The sequence below is a fragment of the Thunnus maccoyii genome, chromosome 22, assembly GCF_910596095.1.
Source record: "Thunnus maccoyii chromosome 22, fThuMac1.1, whole genome shotgun sequence".
Lineage (NCBI taxonomy): Eukaryota > Metazoa > Chordata > Actinopteri > Scombriformes > Scombridae > Thunnus > Thunnus maccoyii.
In genome coordinates, this window is record NC_056554.1 from 3,201,165 (window position 1) to 3,223,450 (window position 22,286).

Consider the following 22,286-nt stretch of genomic DNA (forward strand, 5'->3'; position numbering starts at 1 on the left):
TTCAGTGCTTCTCTGCAGATGGAATTAAAATAATTCAAACAAACGCTTAAACATTTTTGGTACAGACATATATCCAGACTGATTGTCTGACATTTAATAATGATCACTGCCAGTCCCTCTGTCACAATGCAGTTTGTTTACGCTGAACTTGTAGTCCAAAACCAACGGCACGCTGCGCATTAAAACGGTTGTTTTTTCCCGTAAAGACTACATTCCCCATATATGTCGCAGCACAGCGCAGTGGCGCTGCCAGCACAGGGATGGTCGGTGTGGGAGCAGGCTGCTGGGTGCTGAAGCAGCGCAGAGACAAGCTACTGGATGTCACCTACAGCAAGACAGGAAGCTTTGCATGTTTTCCTTACCAAGAAAAGCATAAAGGCTGTGGCGACGAGAATGGAGTAATGAGCATGTAAACATTTTGTGCATACAGAACAAAATTACATCAAAATACACAAAAAACTTGTATTGTCAAAGAAAGTGCCATAAATGGCTTTTGGTAGTCAACTGATACATATGGAGTGGATCGACAGTGTTTTATTTTTCAAAGCAGTATATGTATGATTGTTTATTCACTATATTTTTACAGCCACATAAAATGAAGGCTATTATCTTGCATGGGCATATGTTATATAGGTATATAGCTACTGTATATAAATGTGTTTTTGTACATCTGCTGTGAACATGAATTTTGATGGGAAAAGTGATTCAAACAAGATTGGATTACCAACCAGGCATGATGAGCCACTTCCCCATGCAGGCCCGCAGATACCCATGGACCCAAACCTCCAGCTTAATTGCTTTTGCTAATTTGATTAATTGGATATTTGCTTCGTACAATATAAACAAGATCATTATCATCTAATCTTGTCTCCCTGTCTTGTGAAAGGGCCTGGTGTCAAAAATCTATTTTTAATTCAGCTGACAAATCAATCCCATAAAGACAACACAGTAGCTGTTCTGAAGCTTTTTATTGTATCTTCTTGGGCAGGTGGGGTTGTCTGTTTGTCATGGAAATGTACATGTTTAAATTCCCATCCCTGTGAGCACTTTTGTTCGGTTACTGGTGAATCACTTTCATTTCAATCAGTCTGAATTCTTTTATTATTTTAGTTGATATTGTGTTCACATGACGGCACATATTCCTGTATAAAGTTGTGTTTAATCAAATCAGAACACAATGATTGACATATTAGCTATCACTGGTTGGTTTGGGGTTTGTAAGTGTGAAGTTGATATGTGTTGTGGGTTGTGTGTGGTATGTGTGGGGGGGGGGTCAGCTGGGGGCAGATGTTTGCCCTGGATCCCTTAATAGTTTTATCTGCCCACGGATGAGGATTTGCTTCCTAAAAATATATATATATATATATATATATATTCTTTATTTTTACTTTACATAACAATCCTAAATAGCATATTTTGTAATATTATTGACATTGTGTTAAATGATGTAATATCAGGCACAGATATTGAAACAAATTTAGGGAAGTCTTTGATTAGGCTAGTGAATTTTTCTTTAAATTTCTGATATGACCACTTAAACTGAGTAGATTTTGAGTCCACTGGACTTCTCAATAAGACTCCTAACCTTTAAACAGACTTTTATCTTGAAAATGCTTTCCGGAAACGCCCCCTCACTCTTCTATCTGACTTGACTGGTCGCGTTTGTCCACCGTGCGCCCACACCCAACCTGCACTGTCTGCCATATAGAGGCAGCGCAGCCCTGCAGTGTATGCAGGACATTGTCCTCACAGTGCGGCTGTTTGAGGAGATCTCAGCAGCCAGAGACAACCAGGCTCTGTGCAGCCCGCCCCTGCTGTCATCTCCCCGCATTCATCCTGCTGGGTGTGCGCTCTGCGGCTGCTGGCATCATCCATGTACTGCCAATGTGGATAGTGGCTTATTTACTGTGCATCATCTGACTGGAGAAGACATCTGACTGGCATCATGAGCAGCACTGGTAAGACCTTTTTTTTTCTTCTTTTCTTTTTTTTTTTTTTTTTTAAATATACTGGCTTCCCTCTAACATTGGGTTAATCCTTGTTAATAGCCTAAATAATAATTCCAATAATATCATAATAACATTTCTATAGGGCTTCCAATGTAAGTGTGTTGATCAACACTGAGACCGTGGTTGCTCAGTCTCAATTTAAACATTTTTCATCTTCTGTGGCATCACTATAATATTCCCCTGTGTGAAACGTATATAAAATGTATTTAAATGCGTTAAAAGTACTATATCTTCCTACCCTTTCTGTGCCAATGAAGGCAGCAGCATCAGGATGCACCCAAATATGTGACGCTACAATTGAGGCTGAGGTCGCCTAATGTTAAGACACGGTTTCAAATTTGTCCCTGTTAAAATGAATGTCATGTGGGCTAATTAGACGGGATGTAGAAACGCCCACAGTGGGTTTGGTGGCTGTTTTCATCATGTTGCTCTGCAGTCACTTCTGGTTTAAAGAGGCATGACTGTTGCCTAAAGCAGGCCTGGCCCCTGTCACAGCTGGCTATTGTCCCTGAGGAGGATCCAACACATGTAACAAGAGGCTGGACCTTATTTGAAACTTGTGTATTTAGCAGTTCAGCTCCTGTACTGTACTGTGTGTTTTACATAAGCAAATAAATATATGTAGTTAATCAAGTTCCACAACTTATCCTGATCAAAGACCTCAGCGCTTTGGGGAGTGGTGGTACATTAAATGTCATAAAGGTTAATTTTAAAGGATAACATCAAAATTCTGGATGAAGATGGAACTACATGGTTTGAGTGTTTGTGTTAGTGCGAGGTTACTCCAAGACTCTGCGATCATTCCTATCAATATGAGGTAATTTAATACTGATGTTACATGAGCTGACATTATGCTAAGGAGTCCCCAGGGTGCCTTTAAGGGACCTTACGAGACCCAACACTGGGAGCTAGTGACCAGGCTGCTTTTTGGATGTGTGAAAGAAATTTAGATTTTTTCAAGAAAAAAATGAAAAGTATCGTCCCTTCAAGTTAGGATTTGGCTCTGTTCAGAATGCTAACCCCTTAGGTCATATTCATATCACAACATAAGCTACATTATTTAAGAGTCTGTAAAAACTCACACATTTGGCACTCACCAGCACATATTTACAACCACAAATTCATAACAACACATTTGGGACATGAATAAACACTGAACTTTTAAATGTAGCTTAGCAACTTATATTTTCTCAGGTTGTACGCTAACTAGCTAGCTAACAGTCCTCTTTGACAAAATGCTGCATTTACTTATACTATTTAGACCAAAATAAAAAGTTAAATGGGAAAAAACGTTAACATTAGCTTTCTACTCGCAATTCAGAGTTGGAGATATCAGCTGTCTCCCATTTTGGCAAAAATAACTTCAGAGTTGTAAACAAAGTTATGGTAAAATGGCTGTAATCCCTTCCACTAGATTGAAACAAAATCATATTTTAACTGTAATTCAGTCAATTTAGATGATTGAAAAGGAGCTACGCCCCACTAGCTACAAATATGTAACAGGATAAAAAAAGTTAATAGCATTTTATTTTAAGCTAGCTTTGGGGGGTAACCATCTTGGAATAAAGTGTGAACGCTCCCAAAGTTGGAATAACAGGAGGTTTTTGAGTTCCAGGCATCCGTGTGTCTTTATTTGTTTTTCTAAGCTGGAATTGTGATCTATAAAGTGTGAAAAACCTAAGTGAGATAGGGTGAATATTACTGTGATTTAAATACAAAAATCACAATATCCCTCAGTTTGAGACCTATCGATGCTCTGCGGCACTGCTAGAGCTGCTAATGAGAGTGCTGCGGTTGGACTGGGATACGAGACAGGAGAAATTCATTAACACACTGCTGTAAAGTGACAGGGACAAACAAGGTATATTGTTTGTCTGGGATTTTCTCTGCGATGCTTTTAGGAGTTTCACCTTTCACCTCTTGGAAGAATGTTTGGCTGGATGTGTGAGCAGAAAATTCATTTCAGAAATCTACCTGAGTGTGATGACAGCTGGTCTCCACATGTACGGCCAGGTTGCTCCTGATAAACAGTCTCAGGTGTGTGTGTGTGTGTGTGTGTGTGTGTGTGCATGGAGAGAGATCCTGTTGTATTTCAATATAGTTGAAATATAGTACAGTTGTGATTTATACCTTGTTTTTCTTTGCTCTAAGCACATTGGAAAGCTTATCATGCTGCAATTTACTGTTTAATTACAAGTGAAGTAGACCGTGTTGTTACATTGACTTTAAAGTAACTTTGGCAATCTATTTTGGTGATTGATCATCTTGTTGTTTTGTGGAATTTGTGCTTTGGAGTTGTTTCCTTTTGTTGGGTTTAGGGCAGCAACTAACAATTATTTGATTATCGATTAATCTGATGCTTATTTTCTTGATTAACTGATTACTCATCTTGTCTATAAAATGTCAGAAAATAGCAAAAAACATCTGCTTTAATTTCTTAGAGCTCATGGTGACCTCTTCAAATGTCTTGTTTTATCTGATCAACAGTCCAAACTCTAAAGATATTCAGTTTACTATCATGTACAACACAAAAAACTTCAAATCCTCACATTCAAGAAGCTGCAGCCAGCAAATTGATTCTACATTCTGTTTCAGTCCAGAGGAAATATTGATTACAGAGCTTCTACCCAAAAAGCTGGAAAGGTTAAATTAGCTTTCTGTACAACAAAACTGCCCTGCTCTTAGCCCCGAAAAAGGATGTGATGTCACAGTTCTGACGTGAGTAATTAATAAAACGCTATTGATTTCGCCTTATGTGTGACCAAAAGGTGTATGTTTAACAGAATTTAAGAATTTATATTGATCAAATAGTCACACATGACTCCACAGTGAAATGACTTTGGCATATAACACGACTATCAGATCACAGATGTCACTTCTTCCGATTTCTTATCCACTCCTGTTGCTGACTTTTCCCAATTCATCGCAGTCTTGACAGCACAGTCCTACCACAATCCTGCAGGATCTGGATCAAATTCTAACCTCTAGTTCAGATTATGTTCTCCTAAAAATGAAGAAGGATTAAAAATCGCCTCTCTCTTTGAGAGAAATATGAGATCTGTATTTACAGGCGTCTCAGTGTGACTGTTTGGTGCCACCTGTTTTTGACATTGTTTACCTAGTATAGGAGTGGTGCACTGGAGTTTAAATAAACCTCTCAGAACAGGCTCGGCATGAACATGCCCTGAGAGAACGTTCAGTAGCACAATCAATCTGCAGGCCTGTCTGCATTCTTTTAATCCCAGAAAAATATAATGTACAGTGGTTGATCGCTGTCTGTTTAGCAGCAGAAAGACTTACATTAGATTAGATCATTAACACAGCTTGTGTTTAGTTTCCAGGTATCTCCTTAGCTGAGGCACGTTGACAGCGCTGAGCCCCGTCGCCACAGGGAATCACTTTCGGTGACTAAAGTCTGATCAATACTGCTTTTCTCAAGCAGTCTGTGTACAGCTGAACTGGCTATGCAGGCCTGTGCATTTGTAAATTGCCTAGTGATGCACAAAGACAGATGATGAGGACTGTCAACACACATCACACTGCTGTATCATCAGCATCACCATCAGTAACACTTCTGTCTAAGTGGACCTCAGCACCTCCTCACTCTATACAGATGTTGGTGAACTGATCCAATTCAGCATTGGCCTAAAACTGATACTAAGATCTAGCCTGTATCTGCATCTTTTAAGGAAAAATTCTGGCTTAGTTCAACCTGACATGTTTCCCGGCAAGTTGCCCCGGATGTTGATACCTTCAGTTAGCCATAATATGGCTATTCCAGGTGGCTACTTACTTTCAGTCTGACTCAGTGTTTGAAGTGATTCATGTTAAATTCATGTATATTGGGAAAGCTTTATAAGCATCAGCAGCTTGCCCTGATATATGCTGCGCAAGTCCTCATTTCCCTGAATCTCTGCAACAGAGCTGGAGTGCAAAGTTAGCATGATAACTATAGAGTCACAATGGCAACATTTATGGGAAATGCGTCTGGTTGAAATAAACCAGACTTTTTCTTGACTTGACCCAACTGAACTATAGTAGACAGGCAAATTTGAGACCCAAACCTGAGCCAAAGCTATATTTTTTCTTTAATTTAAACATTAGCTACCATTAGCTTGCAAGGCTAATGCAACACGTTCATTACACACTTTCTCTGTCGCTCTTCACTGGATATTGTGTATCTACTTGCAACACATGACGCATGGGCTTACATAATCCATCTCTGATAAATCATATTGTCAATTTTTTACAATAATTGACCTCTGACCTTTTTACTATTGTTTGCGATCATTTCTACTTATGTTTAAATTTGAAAGAGTAGGGTAACATTGAAGAGAGTGAGATGAGGAGATCAATGTCAATCTGCGTGTTGATTACAGAGTCGGTTCATGGTTAGCCTAGCTTAGCATAAAGACTGGGAGCAGGGGGAAACAGCTAGCCTGGCTCTGTCCAAAGTTTAAAAATACACCTACTAACACCCCTGAAGATCACAAATTAGCGTATATCTCATTTGTATTTCTTTTTGTACACAAATAAGATGTAAATAACACATTTAGGTTTAACGGGGAGTTATGTGCCAGAACCATTTCTTGCCAGGTTCGGTAACATCACCGAAACCTGTATTCACAACTGTATCTGCTAACCTCCGATACATCTGGAGACAAATAAGTGTATTTCCAAAAATGTTGAAGTATTCCTTTAAAGGTTAAGACTTGTGTTACTCATATTTTCTCACTGTCAACAAATCCCCTGAGAAGACCAAAACCAACATTGCCTTGTTGCTGCTCTAACACTTAGCTCCATTTCTTAAGTCACTGTAGAACTTTTCAAACTCTTAACCAAGTTAATAACCACCATTAATACACGCTATGAACCAGTAAGTACTGGTTAAGTACTTGCTAGTGAGCAATTGTGTGATTATCTTTTGGCTGTTGTGACACTGTCGCAGTAACACTGGTTCCTTTTGGCTCTGTGCCATTAAATAACGTGTGTCACAAGTCATATGTTGCCGCAGTATGCAGGAGTTTTGTGCTGAAAGCTAAAAGGCATGTGTCTCCGGGGTGTGTGTGTGCCTACCTGTGTGTTCTCTGTCAGGAAAGATGATGAATTTGTTTACACATGTGCAGGTTGTACTTGATGAAGTGTTTGTTGAAGGGAAAAGAGAGTGGAAAGAGTGAAGAAAATGACTGCTGCGTCTCTGTATGAATGTGGTAATGTCTGTAGATAATTCATGAGAATACCTTATATGTGTGTGTGTGTGTGTGTGTGTGTGTGTGTGTGTGTGTGTGTGTGTGTGTGTGTGAGGGAGTTTGTATCATTGCCACACTGATATTGGTCAATGAGTGTCCTCCCTGTATATATTACTATTATTACTGTACTAAATTCATAAATACCACATCAGTCATCCACGCCTTTCCAATGTAATGTTATCAGCAATAGATTATAATCAGGGCTGTAACTAAAGGTCGTTTCGATAACGCGCCATTGATTAATCTGATAATCACATAAACTCAATTAGTTAATACCGAAGTTAAATAATTCACAATTATATGAAATAAAAGACAGGCAGGAAGTCCTTGTGAAACTGTAGGCAACAATTTGTCCCAGTTTAATATTTTTACATAATAACTCATTTAAAAGATCACCCTGTCAGCAATACAGTCAGTACATTTTCTGTAATGAATCAAATCATTTTAACATTAATGCTGATTTTGACAAGCAGTCTACTAGCTGAAAGCTTCAGAAATCTTTCAGTTATTATCCCTTGTGCTATGACTTTTTTTGTACACTATTATATCCAAGGTCATTACTGACCCTTCAAGCTCACTTTTTGAAGTGTATTACAGAGTCGAGTGGACTTGGATTTGCCCCGTGTGTCGCTAATTGAGACGCGTCAGCTTGGGTTTAAAGTGTTTCCACTTGAGTGTTATATTTGAGCTTATCCTGAGGCTCTATGACTTCAATTTATGAATGTACACAGACAAGAGAAAAATAGAGAAAAATAACAGTTAACTTTCCAGATCAAGGGGCTAAGTTGTCTAAGCTGTTGTGGACGAATAAACACTGACTGAAACACTTTTTTTGCCCTCGGTTTTTCCTGAGAGGAAGACTGCAAGCAAAGAACTTTCACCTTCTCTGTTTTTTCTTTGGGTGAAAAATATATTTAATCTTTTTATTTACAGTTAAGTTACTGTTCTCCTACAAAGACGCTAGAACTGGATAGTCAAAGACTTAGCAGTAAAGCCCAGAACTTTTTGTAATAAAGATGCAAATACAACATAATCTATCATAAAATATCAGCTTTATATATTTACGTCACTGTACCTTCAACCTATGAACTTGAATCCAGCAGCCAAATTTGTGCAGATGACGTAAAGTGCAAATCTGCCTACCATTTTTTAAAAATTAAAAATTAAGTAATTAAATGATGTCAGATGATATCAGCTTGTGGTTGGTTAAATGCATTCAAGCGATCAGTTTGCACATATGTGTTGGTAACCTACAAGCTTGCTTTACTTGATTTTGGCAACATCTTTAGTTTGAAAAGGTCAGTTTATTGGTGTTAAGCTATGTGAAAAATCAGACAGACTGTAGATAGTAGGCAAGAGGGACCACTGATTAGTATTTTTAACAGCCAACATAAAGCTTTTAACTGTCTGTGGGTTGTAAGTTATATTAAAAGCTTTGATTTTTGTTTTTAGCATTCAGCCTGTAAACAAGTCTTCACTGGCCTATTTCAGAAAGGACATGTGGACCGGTCATAGTAATAAAAAGCACAGGTGTTATTAGTCACGTTCTATTCAAGTGTCCCAGTAAGTCATGACAGTGTGACAGAGAGCCAGCATGTGCAATACCACGACCCTGAAACTGAAGCAGCTACATGCAACTAAGCCATCATTCATTTTATTATTTGCACTTGTGGTTTTCTTACTGTGACATGGCAAAAATGTCTTCTGTGAAAAACCCAATCGAGCAATGTGAGTAAAAATATTTGTTTTAGCTATATTTTATTTCTTGGATGTTGTTTCAAGTTTCTCTAGTAGTTCTGGTCATGCTGGTGCTGCTGCTGAATGAAATAACAGTGGGCACAACTGGTGGGCAGATCCAGACAAGAGTCAAGCTTACACCACAGCTCTTCTTACTGGGATAAATACTGGTTGACCTCCCTGGTGCTAAGCCCCTGCACTGGAGTTACACGCACACAAACCACACACACACACACACACACACACACACACGCACGCACGCACAGACACACAAAGACACACAGTAGTAATTAAGCCTGCAATGTAGTGTGGGCTTGTGACATTTCCCTGCAGCCTGCTATTTTACATGGGCCTTTGATGATGGCAAGAATGGCATGTTGTTTATCCTACATGCCCCCTCGGACTGAATACTTTAGACAGTCTTTCAATGGTCATAGCTGATATTTTTAAATTGGAGCTGATGCCTCATGAAATATTGTAGGTACAATACACACTATATAGAGAGATGATTTTATTATTTTTAGTGTGGAAAACCTGTGTAAAATGCATTTAGACAATCAGGGGACTCAAATTCAGAAGCGTACATTTTCTAAGGTTAAAATAACATCAACAGCATTAAAAATGGGAAGCAGGGGAAAGTGCTAGCCTAGCTCCATCAAAAGTAGAAAATACCCTTGATATACAAATGAATATAGCAAGTGGATTACAGTAAAAAACTGCAACAGAGATGTGAAATTACATTCAGAAAGATATAAGCACCTTCAGGCTTTTCTATTCCAGACTGCTTTTCTCCACAGATCTTCCACATCCATTGAGTCATATCTTATTCATTCCTCAAGGCACACCTCACAGCTCCAGTATGCAGCACGGAGCTTCTTTTTAATTGAGTCTTCTTGTGTAGAACATGCTGAGTGTGTGACATTTAGGTGTGACAGCAGCCATCAAGGTCAGCCATGCATTTTACAGGAAGCATACATTACACAAAGTTATGCTATCGGCCATATTCAAGCAGCTGTAGCATTTTCATTCAAGAATCGCAGCCATGTAGTTAAATGAGCTGACAATACATGGAAATTGTTCATGCGATTCTTTATAGGATGAAATGTCAAACAGGAACTGTGTTTTGAATGATTTTACACATCTAGACTGGTTTACTTGTCTACTCAGCCTTATGAAAACAGTTGTATGGTGTTTTCAGTGGTGCTGGAGAAGCCAGTCTTAGAATATAACCCTGATAATATCATAGTGATGCTATCTCAATTTGTCTTGGAGACAAATTTTAACACAGAGGCTGCTTAAAATTTTGAAAGATCTGGCAGAGAGGGTCTAATGAAAGATGCTATGAAGTTGCATTATGGTAAATGTAGGATCCACTGGTTTTTGGAGCTTGATCCATACAAGTCAGGATATTTTGAGCTCTCCTGCAATCTTGAACATTCTTTTTAAAAATGGGTCTCTCACAAGTGCCCCAACTTTATTGAAGTGCAGTACTGCTGTAATAACCAGGCCCCCTGCTACTGTACCTCATTGACATTCTCCATCACCACACTCCCTCCTGTGGCCTCCAGTCCTCTGACGCCAACATCCTGTTCCCCCACCATCCAGGACCAATTACCGAACCCTCTCCATAGTCACCACCCCCACCCCCGGAGCTCTCTCCCCAAACACATCTATGACTGCGCTAATCTTGCTATGCTCAAGAAGTTACTCAAAAACTCACCTTTTTAGAATTTTTTACTTTTATTGTTTGATTTAACATCCTGTGTTCAATATGGGTGTTTCATTATTGGGTTATTTGTGTAAATTATTTTAGCATTTGTACTCCAGGCCAGTAGGGGGTAACAACACTGTCACTGTTGCATAATCTAATGCACTTTTGCACTTGGTGTTTTTGAACTGCGGGATGCACAACAGTTTGACTGCAAGTTCAAGATAATCCACAAACCTCAGGGCACTTTTCAAATAGAGGAGGTCAACACTGTACTCACTTACCAACTTAGCCATTAAACTTGGAAGGTTGTCACCAATTCGGCAATACAAACACTTAAGCTCGTGACAGGATATCTTGAAAACAAATGACTGAATCCCTGTCAGCCTCAGATTAGTGCTAACATAGCATGATAACATGCTAAATGTATAAATGTGTTATATTAAAATACTAAAGGTTAGCAGGTAACTGTACACATGTCAACATGCTATCTATACATCTGGCCACAGGCTAAGCAAGGTAGCCAGGTTGTCATTCTCCCCTGTCACGTCCTCATGCTAGAAGGGATATATATAATCCATCCAGGGTCTTCTGGGCCTATCCCAGGGTCTTGTTCCATTAAAAATGCCTGGAATACCTTTACAAGGAGGTGCTCGGGGGGCATCCTGGTGGATCCTTAGGTGGATCAGATGCCAAACCACCTCAACTGACTCTTTTAAATGTGAAGGAGTAAAGGAGCAGCTGTTCTACTCTGTACTTCTTCTGGATGTCCAGACTCCTTCCCCTGTCCCTAAGGGTGAACCCAGACACCCTGCACAGGAAACTCCTCACACCCTTTTGTATCCATTCTCAACTGGTCAACTGGGAACTTGGCCTTTAGGTTCCGCTTCCCCTTCATCACATCAATCCATATTGATCCATGTTGATCTCGACCTCTGTCTTGCCCTCACTTATGAGCAAGATCCTGAGATACCTCTTGTCCTTGACGTGCTTCCAATTTAAAACTAGAAAAAGTCAGTGGCTGTTCTGAAATGTCAAAATTGTAATGAATTGAAGTTTACTTTAGCAAGAGAGGGTCAGACTTGTGGAGGCAGTGAGTGTCATTGTAAGTTATTGGGCAGCTAGGAGCAAGATATTATTTTTCAGTATTATTGGGTATCTCCATGGCTTCTGGATTCTAGATGTATTAGATAGAGTATATGAATGTAGGACTATGAGCTGCTCACTGGGTGCATACACTGAAGAAGTCTCTGGTGGGCCTCCTCGTGCTTCTGCGATTTTGGGCTCATAAAGCAATAAGTGTGTCCATCACATTCTCTGGCTGAGCTGACTTCCTGTTGACTTCCTGCATACATGAATGGGATAAAATAATTTACGGGTATAGCTATTCTAGACTTTACAAACTTAATTGAACCAAATAGATAAAATCCTGAAAATAAATAGGGTCATTTCAGGAGGTTTTATGACATTCAAAAAAATTGCCACCATTTTACCGTTCCTCCTTTACTAATGATTGTGTATTGGAAAAAATGCTTTTTTGGCCAGTGTGCGTCATGTGATGCTGCCAGAAGTTGCACGTAGCCACTACGTGAAAACAGCTTCACTTTCCAGCACTGTTGCTAGGGGTTGGGTTTATACTGATTAGCACTACCATGTTCATGGCTGGTTACCAAACTTCTAGCACTACCTATTTCCGGAGGACACATGAATGAACCTGCTGTTTCACTGTCTGCTGGGAAAACATTAATATTGTAATGTGGAAAATGTGTAATTAGAAACCTTCTGTATTGTAGTCTAAAAACATCCAGGGTTTATTTTGTCCTCATAATAACTCAGCAACTATTTTAATGTGATGAACATATGCCTACTGTGGCTATTTGTAGTGACTGCTAAGAGGAAACAGGACATGTTGTCCTTTGTGTTTGTCAGATGCATCATGGGAATGTGTGCAGCTACCTTGAGAGCTAACTCTGCACTTTAAACCTGGATCAGATTACTGCTACTGTATGTGGAGAGAAGGAGAAAGACACAAAGATCAATGAGCTCCAGTGAATTATTCATCAAATCGCTTTCTCCTGAGTGTCTCTCTCTCTCTCTCTCTCTCTCTCTCTCTCTGTGTATGTGTGTGTGTATGATTGATCATTCTTTGAGACTGGATTGCTGTCTGTGGCGGTGTGGTGTTAGACACACTGATGCACTGATATGAGGTATAATATCTCTGTGCGCACTTATGCCAGTTGAGTAAAAACTCTAAACACATTTTCTTTCCTCCAACACTCCCGTTTTCCTATTCTGTCTGTTTCTTCAGCACTATCAAAAAAAGGCAACACCTTCCTCTATCTGTCCTCTGTTCCATTTTCCTTTCCTCTTTTATCTAGTTTCCTTTTGTTCTATTTTCTTTTCTCACCGTTCCTTTCCTTTCCTTTCCCCTTTCTTCTTCTTTCCTCCTTGTTTGTCTTCTCTCTTTTCATCTCTTCTTGTGTCCTCCTCTCTCCTATCTCCTCTCCTATTCTTTCCTCCTATCTTATCTTGTCTCATCTCCTCTTTCCTCCTTCCTTTCCTCCTATCTTTCCCCTTTCCCCTCCTTTTCTTTTATCTCCTCTACTTTTCTCATCTATTTTCTCCTTTCTTTTTCTCCTATCTTCTCTCCCCTCCTTCCTACTATACCGTCTCCTCTCCTCTCCTTATATTCTGTGATCTCCTTATCTTCTTTCCTTCCCTTTCCTCCTATCTCCTTTCCTGTCTTTACATCCTCTCCTTTCCTCCGATGTTCCAGCAGTCATGTCTTCAACTGAACTCCACAGCCTCCACAGCTCCCCACTGAATGAACCAATTAACCAGATTATCACACCCAGATCACATCACATAGAGCGCCATGTTAGTATTAAGGCATCCGAAGTAGGACCCTAAATGTGGGTCAGACAAGTGATTTCTTTTCTCTGGTGTTAAGTCTCTGCTGATGATGGGAAGAACAGAAATTTGCTTCATGTTGCGGTTCCCTGGTGATCACTAATCTTCAGCATCAGCTTCAGACAGTGTGTTGAATGTGTGTCTGTATAGTCATGAGGAGCACATGAGGGTGGCAAGATGAGGAAAGTAAGTTTGCTGTTTGTTTTGCAAAATGCAGGTTAAGATGAGAATTTGGGTTACAGTTAGAGTTGGTTATAGAGCTAATTAAAGTTGTATGTGTATGCGTTTTTCTCTCTTTTTAATACGCTAAATATACTGCATGCTAATGTAATGATATTTACTGTAAAGGACCAGTGTGTATGATTTAGTGGCATCTAGCGGTGAGGTTACAGATTACAACCGACTGAATACCCCTCCCCTCCATCTCTCCTTCCAAGCGTGTAGGAGAACCTACGGTGGTTGCGAAACTCGTGAAAAACACTAAAGGCCCTCTCTAGAGCCAGAGTATGGTTTGTCTGTTCTGGGCTACTGTAGAAACATGGCGGTGCAACATGGCGGGCTCCATGGAAGAGGACCCTCTATGTAGATATAAAGGGCTCATTCTAAGGTAACGAAAACACAGCAATTCTTATTTTCATGTGACTATATGCTAATTAAAACATACTTATGAATATTATATTCCATTTCTGCCAATAGATCCCCCCAATTTTTACACACTGGTCCTTTAACTGCAGGGTGTTCCCCCTGTTTATATGCTTATATAATCACCATCAAGTGAGCATGTGCACACATACACACACACTAAAGTCAGATTTTGAGCCAAAACCAGGCCAACAAAAATAAAAGTAAAAATCTAACAGGATAGTGCACCATGTTGTTTCATATGTATTTAAATAACATTCTAAGAACAACCAGAAATTTAAATGAGGATTTAACAATTTTATTATTATTGTCTAATTTTGATTTTAGACTGGCTATACTTTGGGTTTTGGCTGCTTAACACAACTTTGTGTTATTTTTGAGATCCCTTAAATTTTACAGGATAACAGACTGTTTCACCCTAAAAACTTGGATGATTCTGCAAATGCCTCACAGTTCATAAAAATTCTGTGGGGCCTCATCAATGTCTTCTTCATCATCTTCATCAAACTTCTGGCTGACTGAATGTGCTGTGCCAAAGGTTTGCTGCCCTCTACTAGAGGGGAGGAGGCAAAGTAAATAATATGATATTAAATCATGAGACCTGGGCTCTGCAGAAGTTTGGAGTTGGGCAAAATATATTCTTAGATTAAAGTTATTAGACATGGATGAAGATGTTAATGCAGATATATTATGTTTAAACCATATACAGATTAAGTGGAATGCCCATCAAATTCCAGCAAAATTTGAACCAACTAAAACAATCACTAAAATATAAATTCTCAGCAACAGCAGATATGCCTTGGAATAGATTTCTATTAAAGACAAGCCCTTATTACCCCTTTTAATTCCCTGATGAAACAATTTATATATACTGTATATATGATTATAATAGTTATCATCATGACATGATAACGTATGACATGACTCTGAAAATGTACATTAAATTGAATTTACCATGAGAGACATCATAGTACACCCGCCCCTCAATGTTATTTTACCTGGAAGTTATTACGCCCGGCCTTTATTTGTTTGCACCATCCACACCTGCCTTTCTAAATATATTTTTTGAGAATTCTCATCATAACAAATAAACTACTTCTCCAACCACCATTTAGTTTGTCTTGCTGAGTCGGGTGGCATCAGATTTCAGCACTTTGTGTCAACACAAGCGTTCCCACTTAAACACCAGGCAGGGCGAGGCAAGTTTATTTGTAGAGCACATTTCATACAGAAGGCAATTCAAAGTGCTTTATATAATGCATTAAAAACATAAAAAAAAACCCAGCAAGAACATTCTGGAGATGAACTAAAGTCATGAATATTTACTTACATGAATAATTACTAAACATTTAACAGAGAAATCAAATTGGCCAAATAACTGATGACTGATCCAACTGTGATGGAGAGACAGAGGAAAAGGAGAAAGAGGTCAAGAAGGAGAAAGAGAGGATGAAGGAGAAGGAAAGAGTCGAGAGTCATTCCAGGTCATACGACATTTGAGCTATAGAGAGCTCCTCCCTTCCTGGCACGCATCCATCCATCCCTATTTCACTCGTTGCCATTGGTTACAGCCTCATTTATCCTCCTCCTCCCTCCAGTGAAAAGCTGGAACTGACAGTGTGTGTATGTGTGTGTGTGTGTCTCTCTCTCTAGCATGTGTTAAATATAAAATCTGCTTTATTTTGTGTTATTGAACTGGAGGCTTTTCCCCTGTTTACATACGTACATAAAAACACACATTCAGATAACACAGAACAGCTCTCTACCAGTGCAGAGTTTTTAATTTATAGTATCTATTGCACTCTATATTTCATTTCAGGAAGGAGCCGCATTTGCAGGAGCAGAACTAAATAACTATGATATACAGCAGTTGCACCTACTTTCTGTCTCCCTCTCACTCTCACACACACGTCCACCCATACGCCCACATACACACTAGTGAAATGGCCTTGCTTCAGTGTTTGTCATCTGGGAAAGGGAGATAGCGAATGTCCTGAGCTCAATTTCGTGACCTCCATTTCGGTATTGCTCCATCTCTTCTATCCATTCAGATAACAAATCCAGACATCAGATATACAAATAACAACAATTATGGACTTTAGACTGAGAAATTCAACTAAGCAGCATGAGGGTATGTACAGTGGTTTAAATGTAAAATCTTAATCTTTTAAGTAAGCTTTCAAGTAAATGTAGTGGAGCAGGGATAAACAGCCTGTTCTAACTCCCGACTCGTCAAATACTGACGCTTTGTCATGCCCCTCTGTGTCACTTTTTAACACGCTGAGTTCCCCTTAGTGTCATTTTTCAACATGCAGGGTAGTCTGATAGACTTCTATAGAACTCCCACAATGTCTGAAATAGATGCCATGAGACCAATGACGTCTATTTGAGGTGACAAATGTCCTTATTTGGAGGTGGCAGGTTGGGTGGAAGACTAGATAAATAGATGGCAAAAAATGGACTTAGCTGTACTTTGCTGCAGGAAACCAATGTTTGCTTCCAACTATGTTTCAAGTGATCATTTTAACCCAAACCATGATCTTTCCCTAACCCTAACCAAGTGTTTTTTTGTCTAAACCTAACCAGACCATAACCACAGCATTGTAACATCATAAAACATTATTGTTTGTTAACGTTGATTTGTAACAGTTGGTGCAGGCATGAAAGATGCTGCCTGCTTGTAACCACAATGTGAATATGACCTGTATTTCTTGCCCTACATTAGCGATGCAGTAGTGACAAGAGAAGATGAATTCATTGAGGTTAAATCACATTATATTCAATCAGACTCCTTTTGGCTGTCTAAAGGTTTTGCAGTTACACACACACACACTGTCCTACCTATAGGTTAAAGTCCTGCTTTTAACTCGGCTTTATGACCAGGAATTGGACTTGGGATTGGGGTCGATGGTGCATTGCAGAGGCTCACACACACTAACAAAGGGAGAGAGAGAGAGAGAGAGAGACCCACATCACCAGCCTCTGTGGTCCCTCAGTGAGCTTTAGGGGCTCCCATCTCATTCCCTTATCCATTATTCCCCACACCAGTATTCCCAGTAGTGATATGGTCATCTGAGCCTTTGAAGTGAAGCTCTTTATGATAGTGTGGTTCACTTTAGTGCTGTAGGCTTCTCATGCATTAACCTGCTATATAATGACCCAGTGGTTTCCTATTAGAGTTAGAATACTGCAGGGTGTAATGATTAAGTCCAGGATGCTTTGCACGGTATGTGCATACGTGACATGATTAACAATGATTGTAGGAAAATGCTTGGGAGTGGTGAGTGATACTGATAAGGTCAAGGTCAAAAGGTTGTAAGGAGGTATATCATTAGAGTGGTATTATAGCACTCTCCTTCCTATGTCTTCATTATATACTTTGCATGCTGAATGTAGGGTTTCTGGGTTTTTTCCCTCAGTTTTGGTCATTATTCCTATTGGTAATTATACTATTGCTCACCAAGTTAATGCAAAGAACGCCATGAGATCAGGGAGGTTATAAATAAAACCCAAGTTAGCCACACTTACTGTATTTGGAAAAGAGAAAACAGTTTGGTTAAAATTATAACTGTAAAAACTGTCTGTTGTAAACATCCATTACAATTTACAGACTTACTTTGTTCAATTTTAACCTACCTGTTACCTCCCTGCATCTGGGCTCCTAATCGTAATCTGGTTTGAGGCTAGTTTAGCTTAGCCTAGCTTGTAGCTGGTAACAAGTTGAATCATGAACAGGAGCTTTATTTCTCTTCTGTGTTAGAGGCAGTGGCAACTCTTTATATAACTGCTGTGTGACATTCTTAGCTTCTTAGCTTCAGTTCATGTACAAACAAATCTGTAACACAGCTGAACTTATACTAAATCATCATTGACACAGATTGAATCAGCTGGAGCTGTTTGGGAATTAAAAACTAAAAGAATAAACCTAAAAAAAAAAAGCTGTTATTTAGCTGAGAGAGAACTGTGAGAGTTTCAATTGAATGTGGAATCTGGGCTGACATCATGACTCACTTCAATTTGGAACAGTGGTCTGATTCACTTGCACTTTCAAGCTCTCTGTGATTAGCTAGCTGTCATATGCTCACAACCCAGAAACAAACGCACAGTCAGGGAGTTTGTGTGCAATTGTCACGATAAATCTTTGGCGTATGCAGTTTGATGAATTTCGTTGCAACATATTTTAGATTGGCAGCTTTATCTTAGAAGTTACGAAACCAGGTTGTTTGTTGGTTTGAATGCCTGCACCAAATGGAAATATGGGAGCAAGGTCAAGATTCTAGATCAAGAAAATGAAACACCCAAAGCATCCTTCCAGCTGATCCAGGCATGCAGGAAGTGTGTACTCTGTCTCTCAATGCCTCTTTCTCTTTCTCTGCTTCCCTGTTCCTCTCTAGGAAGTTAATAAAGCGTGTGCAGGATGACAGATTAGGATGACCACAGAACACTGCAGTGCGCACAAATCTGCCCAAACTTTTGCAAATACTCCCTACTGAGGGAAAGAGAGAGAAAATGATTTTATGCTGACATGTCTCTCTGAAATGTCAAGAGCTGAGCTGTTTTTTGCATTGTTACTGTACTTGTTCTCTGTTAGTTTTCCTTTTCAACATTTGTTTCAGTGCCATGCAAGATGTGCTCCTCTGGAAAACATTGCAGAAAGTTATGAGATCATTTGGAAGCTAAACCCAGATTGTCATTGATCGCAGTCAGAGGGGAAAGCAGCTGAGTCATTGTTTTTCAGTCAGTATTTTTCACATGCAGAGTGGCATTTATTCAAAATGCACCACAAAGTCCTCATAAATTCCTATGACAAAAGCTCAATGTGGTATTTTTATTATCATATTTGGCATTTTGATCCTCGTAAATGTCATCATGCGGCGGTAAATTGTGTTGTTGCTTCAATATTTTGGCTCCGCTGCAAGTGGCAGCGCTCTGTTTTGGTCCCACATTTGGATTTGCTGTAGACAACCCTTGGCAGCTCTGGTGCTGGATGATTTGCAATGCAGATCCTGTGTCTTTCTGTCTCTCTCTCTCCAACACACACACACACACACATACACAAACACAAACACACAAGTGGTGCCGGCTGCTGAGTCACATGGCAAAGTCCGCAAGCGGCCCCATGCTATGCTGTTCACCCAGAGCTTCCTACCATTTACTAAGCACTTCCTTTGATTTATGTTCCAGTGATGATCCGTCACAGCTTCAGACAGCAGGGAAAGACAGAGGAGAGAGGAATAAAGGATGTGAGGAAGAAGGGGGACAGTGTCAGGGATAAAATGAGGCCATGCTCAGTCCCTCTGGCATGTGGCTCTGCTCGCTGACAATCATCTTAGCTTTTCTATACTTCTCTGGAACATCCTGTTTGTTATTTTGGGAAGTTTTTAATAACCTCCTCTCTGGAAACCTGCTGCTCTGGCTTGACAGGGTAGAAACCATTCACCTGCAGTGTCATGGCTTTGAATGCAGCTCATGCTGAGCCTGTCCTCTGTCTATGAGAGTTCAAGTGACATTTTGTTTCTAGGCCAATTCTGAAAGCTTCAAAAGCTAATTATTGTGTTCAGGAGGGTAAAAAGACTGAAAGTGTACAGCCATGCTATGAGCTCTGTGAGGTCATATGTTGCCTATAGTAAACACAATGGTGCTTTGAGAGAAATGCTAATTAGCTATACTAACAAGCTTACAATGACAATGTTCACCTCGTGTGTTTAACATCTTTGCATCCTTACATTTCCTAATTAGTGCTAAACACAAACATGTCTTAATTTTGCAGATATTTAGTCAGGAGTAGTGGAAATTTTGACCTGCTGGTGGCGCTAAAGGAAAAGTTAGAGGATCACCAAAGCTAGAGGAAGAGTCAAAGACCACTAAAGTCACTGGGATTCATCCTCTTGGGACCATGAATGTTTGTACAGAATTTCGCAGCAATCCATCCAATAGTTGTTGACATATTTCAGTGAGGATCAAAGTGGTAGACCAACCGATTAAAGGACATTGCTATCCGTAAAACCTTTCTGCTAGCATGTCCAATAAAAATAAGTAAAACTTAGGCAGATCCACCAAAGGGATGGTCACTTATTTCATCATTATGGCAGACTGTTCCTCCTTAGGTCATCTGGTTCAGTCATGCTCTCAATGCTTGGCTCAGTGCCTAATGAATCTGCCTAGTTACTTCACCATTGTGGACATGGCTATTGTTTTGTTGTACCGCAGAAGATGGAGACAGTCCAACATCATTACAATTACCCTAAGGTGACCCAGCACCAGCTGAATGAAGAATGACCTCATTGTTTCTCACTGTACATATGGTTTTCAGTCACATCACGCAACCATTTGCTGTATACTTTGGCCATAGAGTTTGTTTGAGAGTACTGAGTTTCCCATGAAGCTGACTGGTGATGTCAAGTCACGCCATATATTTTATTATGTACAAAGACCTTTGAGACCGCAGTTTGCGTCATTATGAAATTATTTGCAGAAAACCTAAAACAAACATGTAAAGGGGGGAACTACAGTTATTTCGTGTTGCCTTACCTAAAGTTTTGGAACTTGGGCAAGAGACAGACTGATGCAGTAGAAGCTGGGATTTCCTGAGTTTTAGTACCTAGTAAAAGCCAAGTTCCCAAAACCTTTTTTTCCTACATTTTCTATAATACAACTCAACAGCATCTTTCATTAGACTTTTCCTGCCTGGTAAATGCATCTTTCAAACTCCATGCCCCCAGGTTGTAACACAGGCTTTCAGTTAAAGATGTAAAGTCTAAAGCCCAATTCAAGATAACCCTGACGGCATCATCAGGGTTATTTCCTGAAACTTTAGAAAGCTCCTTCAGAGGTGTTCTCACAGGCTGAATAGTATTCCTTGTGACAAGTAGAAATCTGCTCGAAATGGTCATCACCATCCATTTCCTCTTAAAAACTGAACATATTTATATACAGTACCAGTCAAAAGTTTGGACACACCTAGTCATTCAAGGGTTTTCTTTATTGTTACTATTTTTTACATTGTAGAACAATACTGAAAACATCATAACTATAAAATAACATTTATGGAATCACGTGATAAACAAAATGTCCTAATTTAGGTTCCTCACAATAGCCATAGTTTGCCTTGATTACAGCTTTACACACTATTGGCAATATCTTAACCATCTTAACTTCATGAGGTAGTCACCTGAAATGCTTTTCATTGAACAGGTAAACCTTATCACAAGTTAATTGGCAGAATTCCTGCCTTCCTGCCTTGATACATTTTGTGTTGTGCTGAGGTAATGATGGTATACAGCAAATAGCCCTATTCCACTACTGTAGTAATCCATATTATGGCAAGAAACAAAAGTCCATCATTACTTTAAGACATGAAAGTTTCTTCAAGTGGAGTTGCAAAAACCATCAAACTCTACAATGAAACTGGCTCTGATGAGGACCGCCCCAGGAAAGGAAGATCAAGAAGTACCTTTGCTGCAGATGATAAGTTGATTCAATTCAATTCAATTCAATTTTATTTATATAGCGCCAAATCATCAACAAAAGTTATCTCAGGGCACTTTTCACATGGAGCAGGTTGATTAGAGTTACCAGCCTCAGAAAATTAAAACTTTAATTTGCAAGAAAAAGGTGCATTACGCAAAACGTTTTATATGCTGCATTTTAAAGCATGTTTAGGCCTTATCTTCTTAAAGCAGTACTGATTGATAGTTTTGGCCACATGGGGGCAGCAGAGCAACATTTAAACACAACATCTGACATACTAACACTTTATAAAGTTGTTATAGTGAACATGTTAAAACTTTGGTGAACTCTTGCAATTTGAGAATCAGCAGTGGAGTATGTGTTAATGTATTTATGTTAATTTGTTTACATTTTTGGGGTACAGTATGTCAGCTCTGTTCTTAGTTAGTTAGTTTGATTACAGCAGCAGCGAGGAATCCCTACAGCTAAATGTTGCTGCTCCCTGGATATTGATTACGTATCAGCTACGATCAATGGTGAGAGTTAAAGCCAGTCTCCAAATACAAACAAACACTTTGCCAC

General features: G+C 39.5%; 1 protein-coding gene across 1 annotated transcript in view; it reads left to right on the plus strand.

Annotated features, from left to right (window-relative positions):
* Positions 1-1,665: 1,665 nt before the first annotated feature.
* The window catches only part of ablim2 (actin binding LIM protein family, member 2), a 100,202-nt gene continuing 79,581 nt past the window's right edge, over positions 1,666-22,286 (plus strand). The window contains exon 1 of the mRNA XM_042400520.1: positions 1,666-1,958. Coding sequence (XP_042256454.1) covers positions 1,946-1,958 — 13 coding nt within the window. The 5' untranslated portion in view covers positions 1,666-1,945. The remainder of the gene's footprint in view (positions 1,959-22,286) is intronic.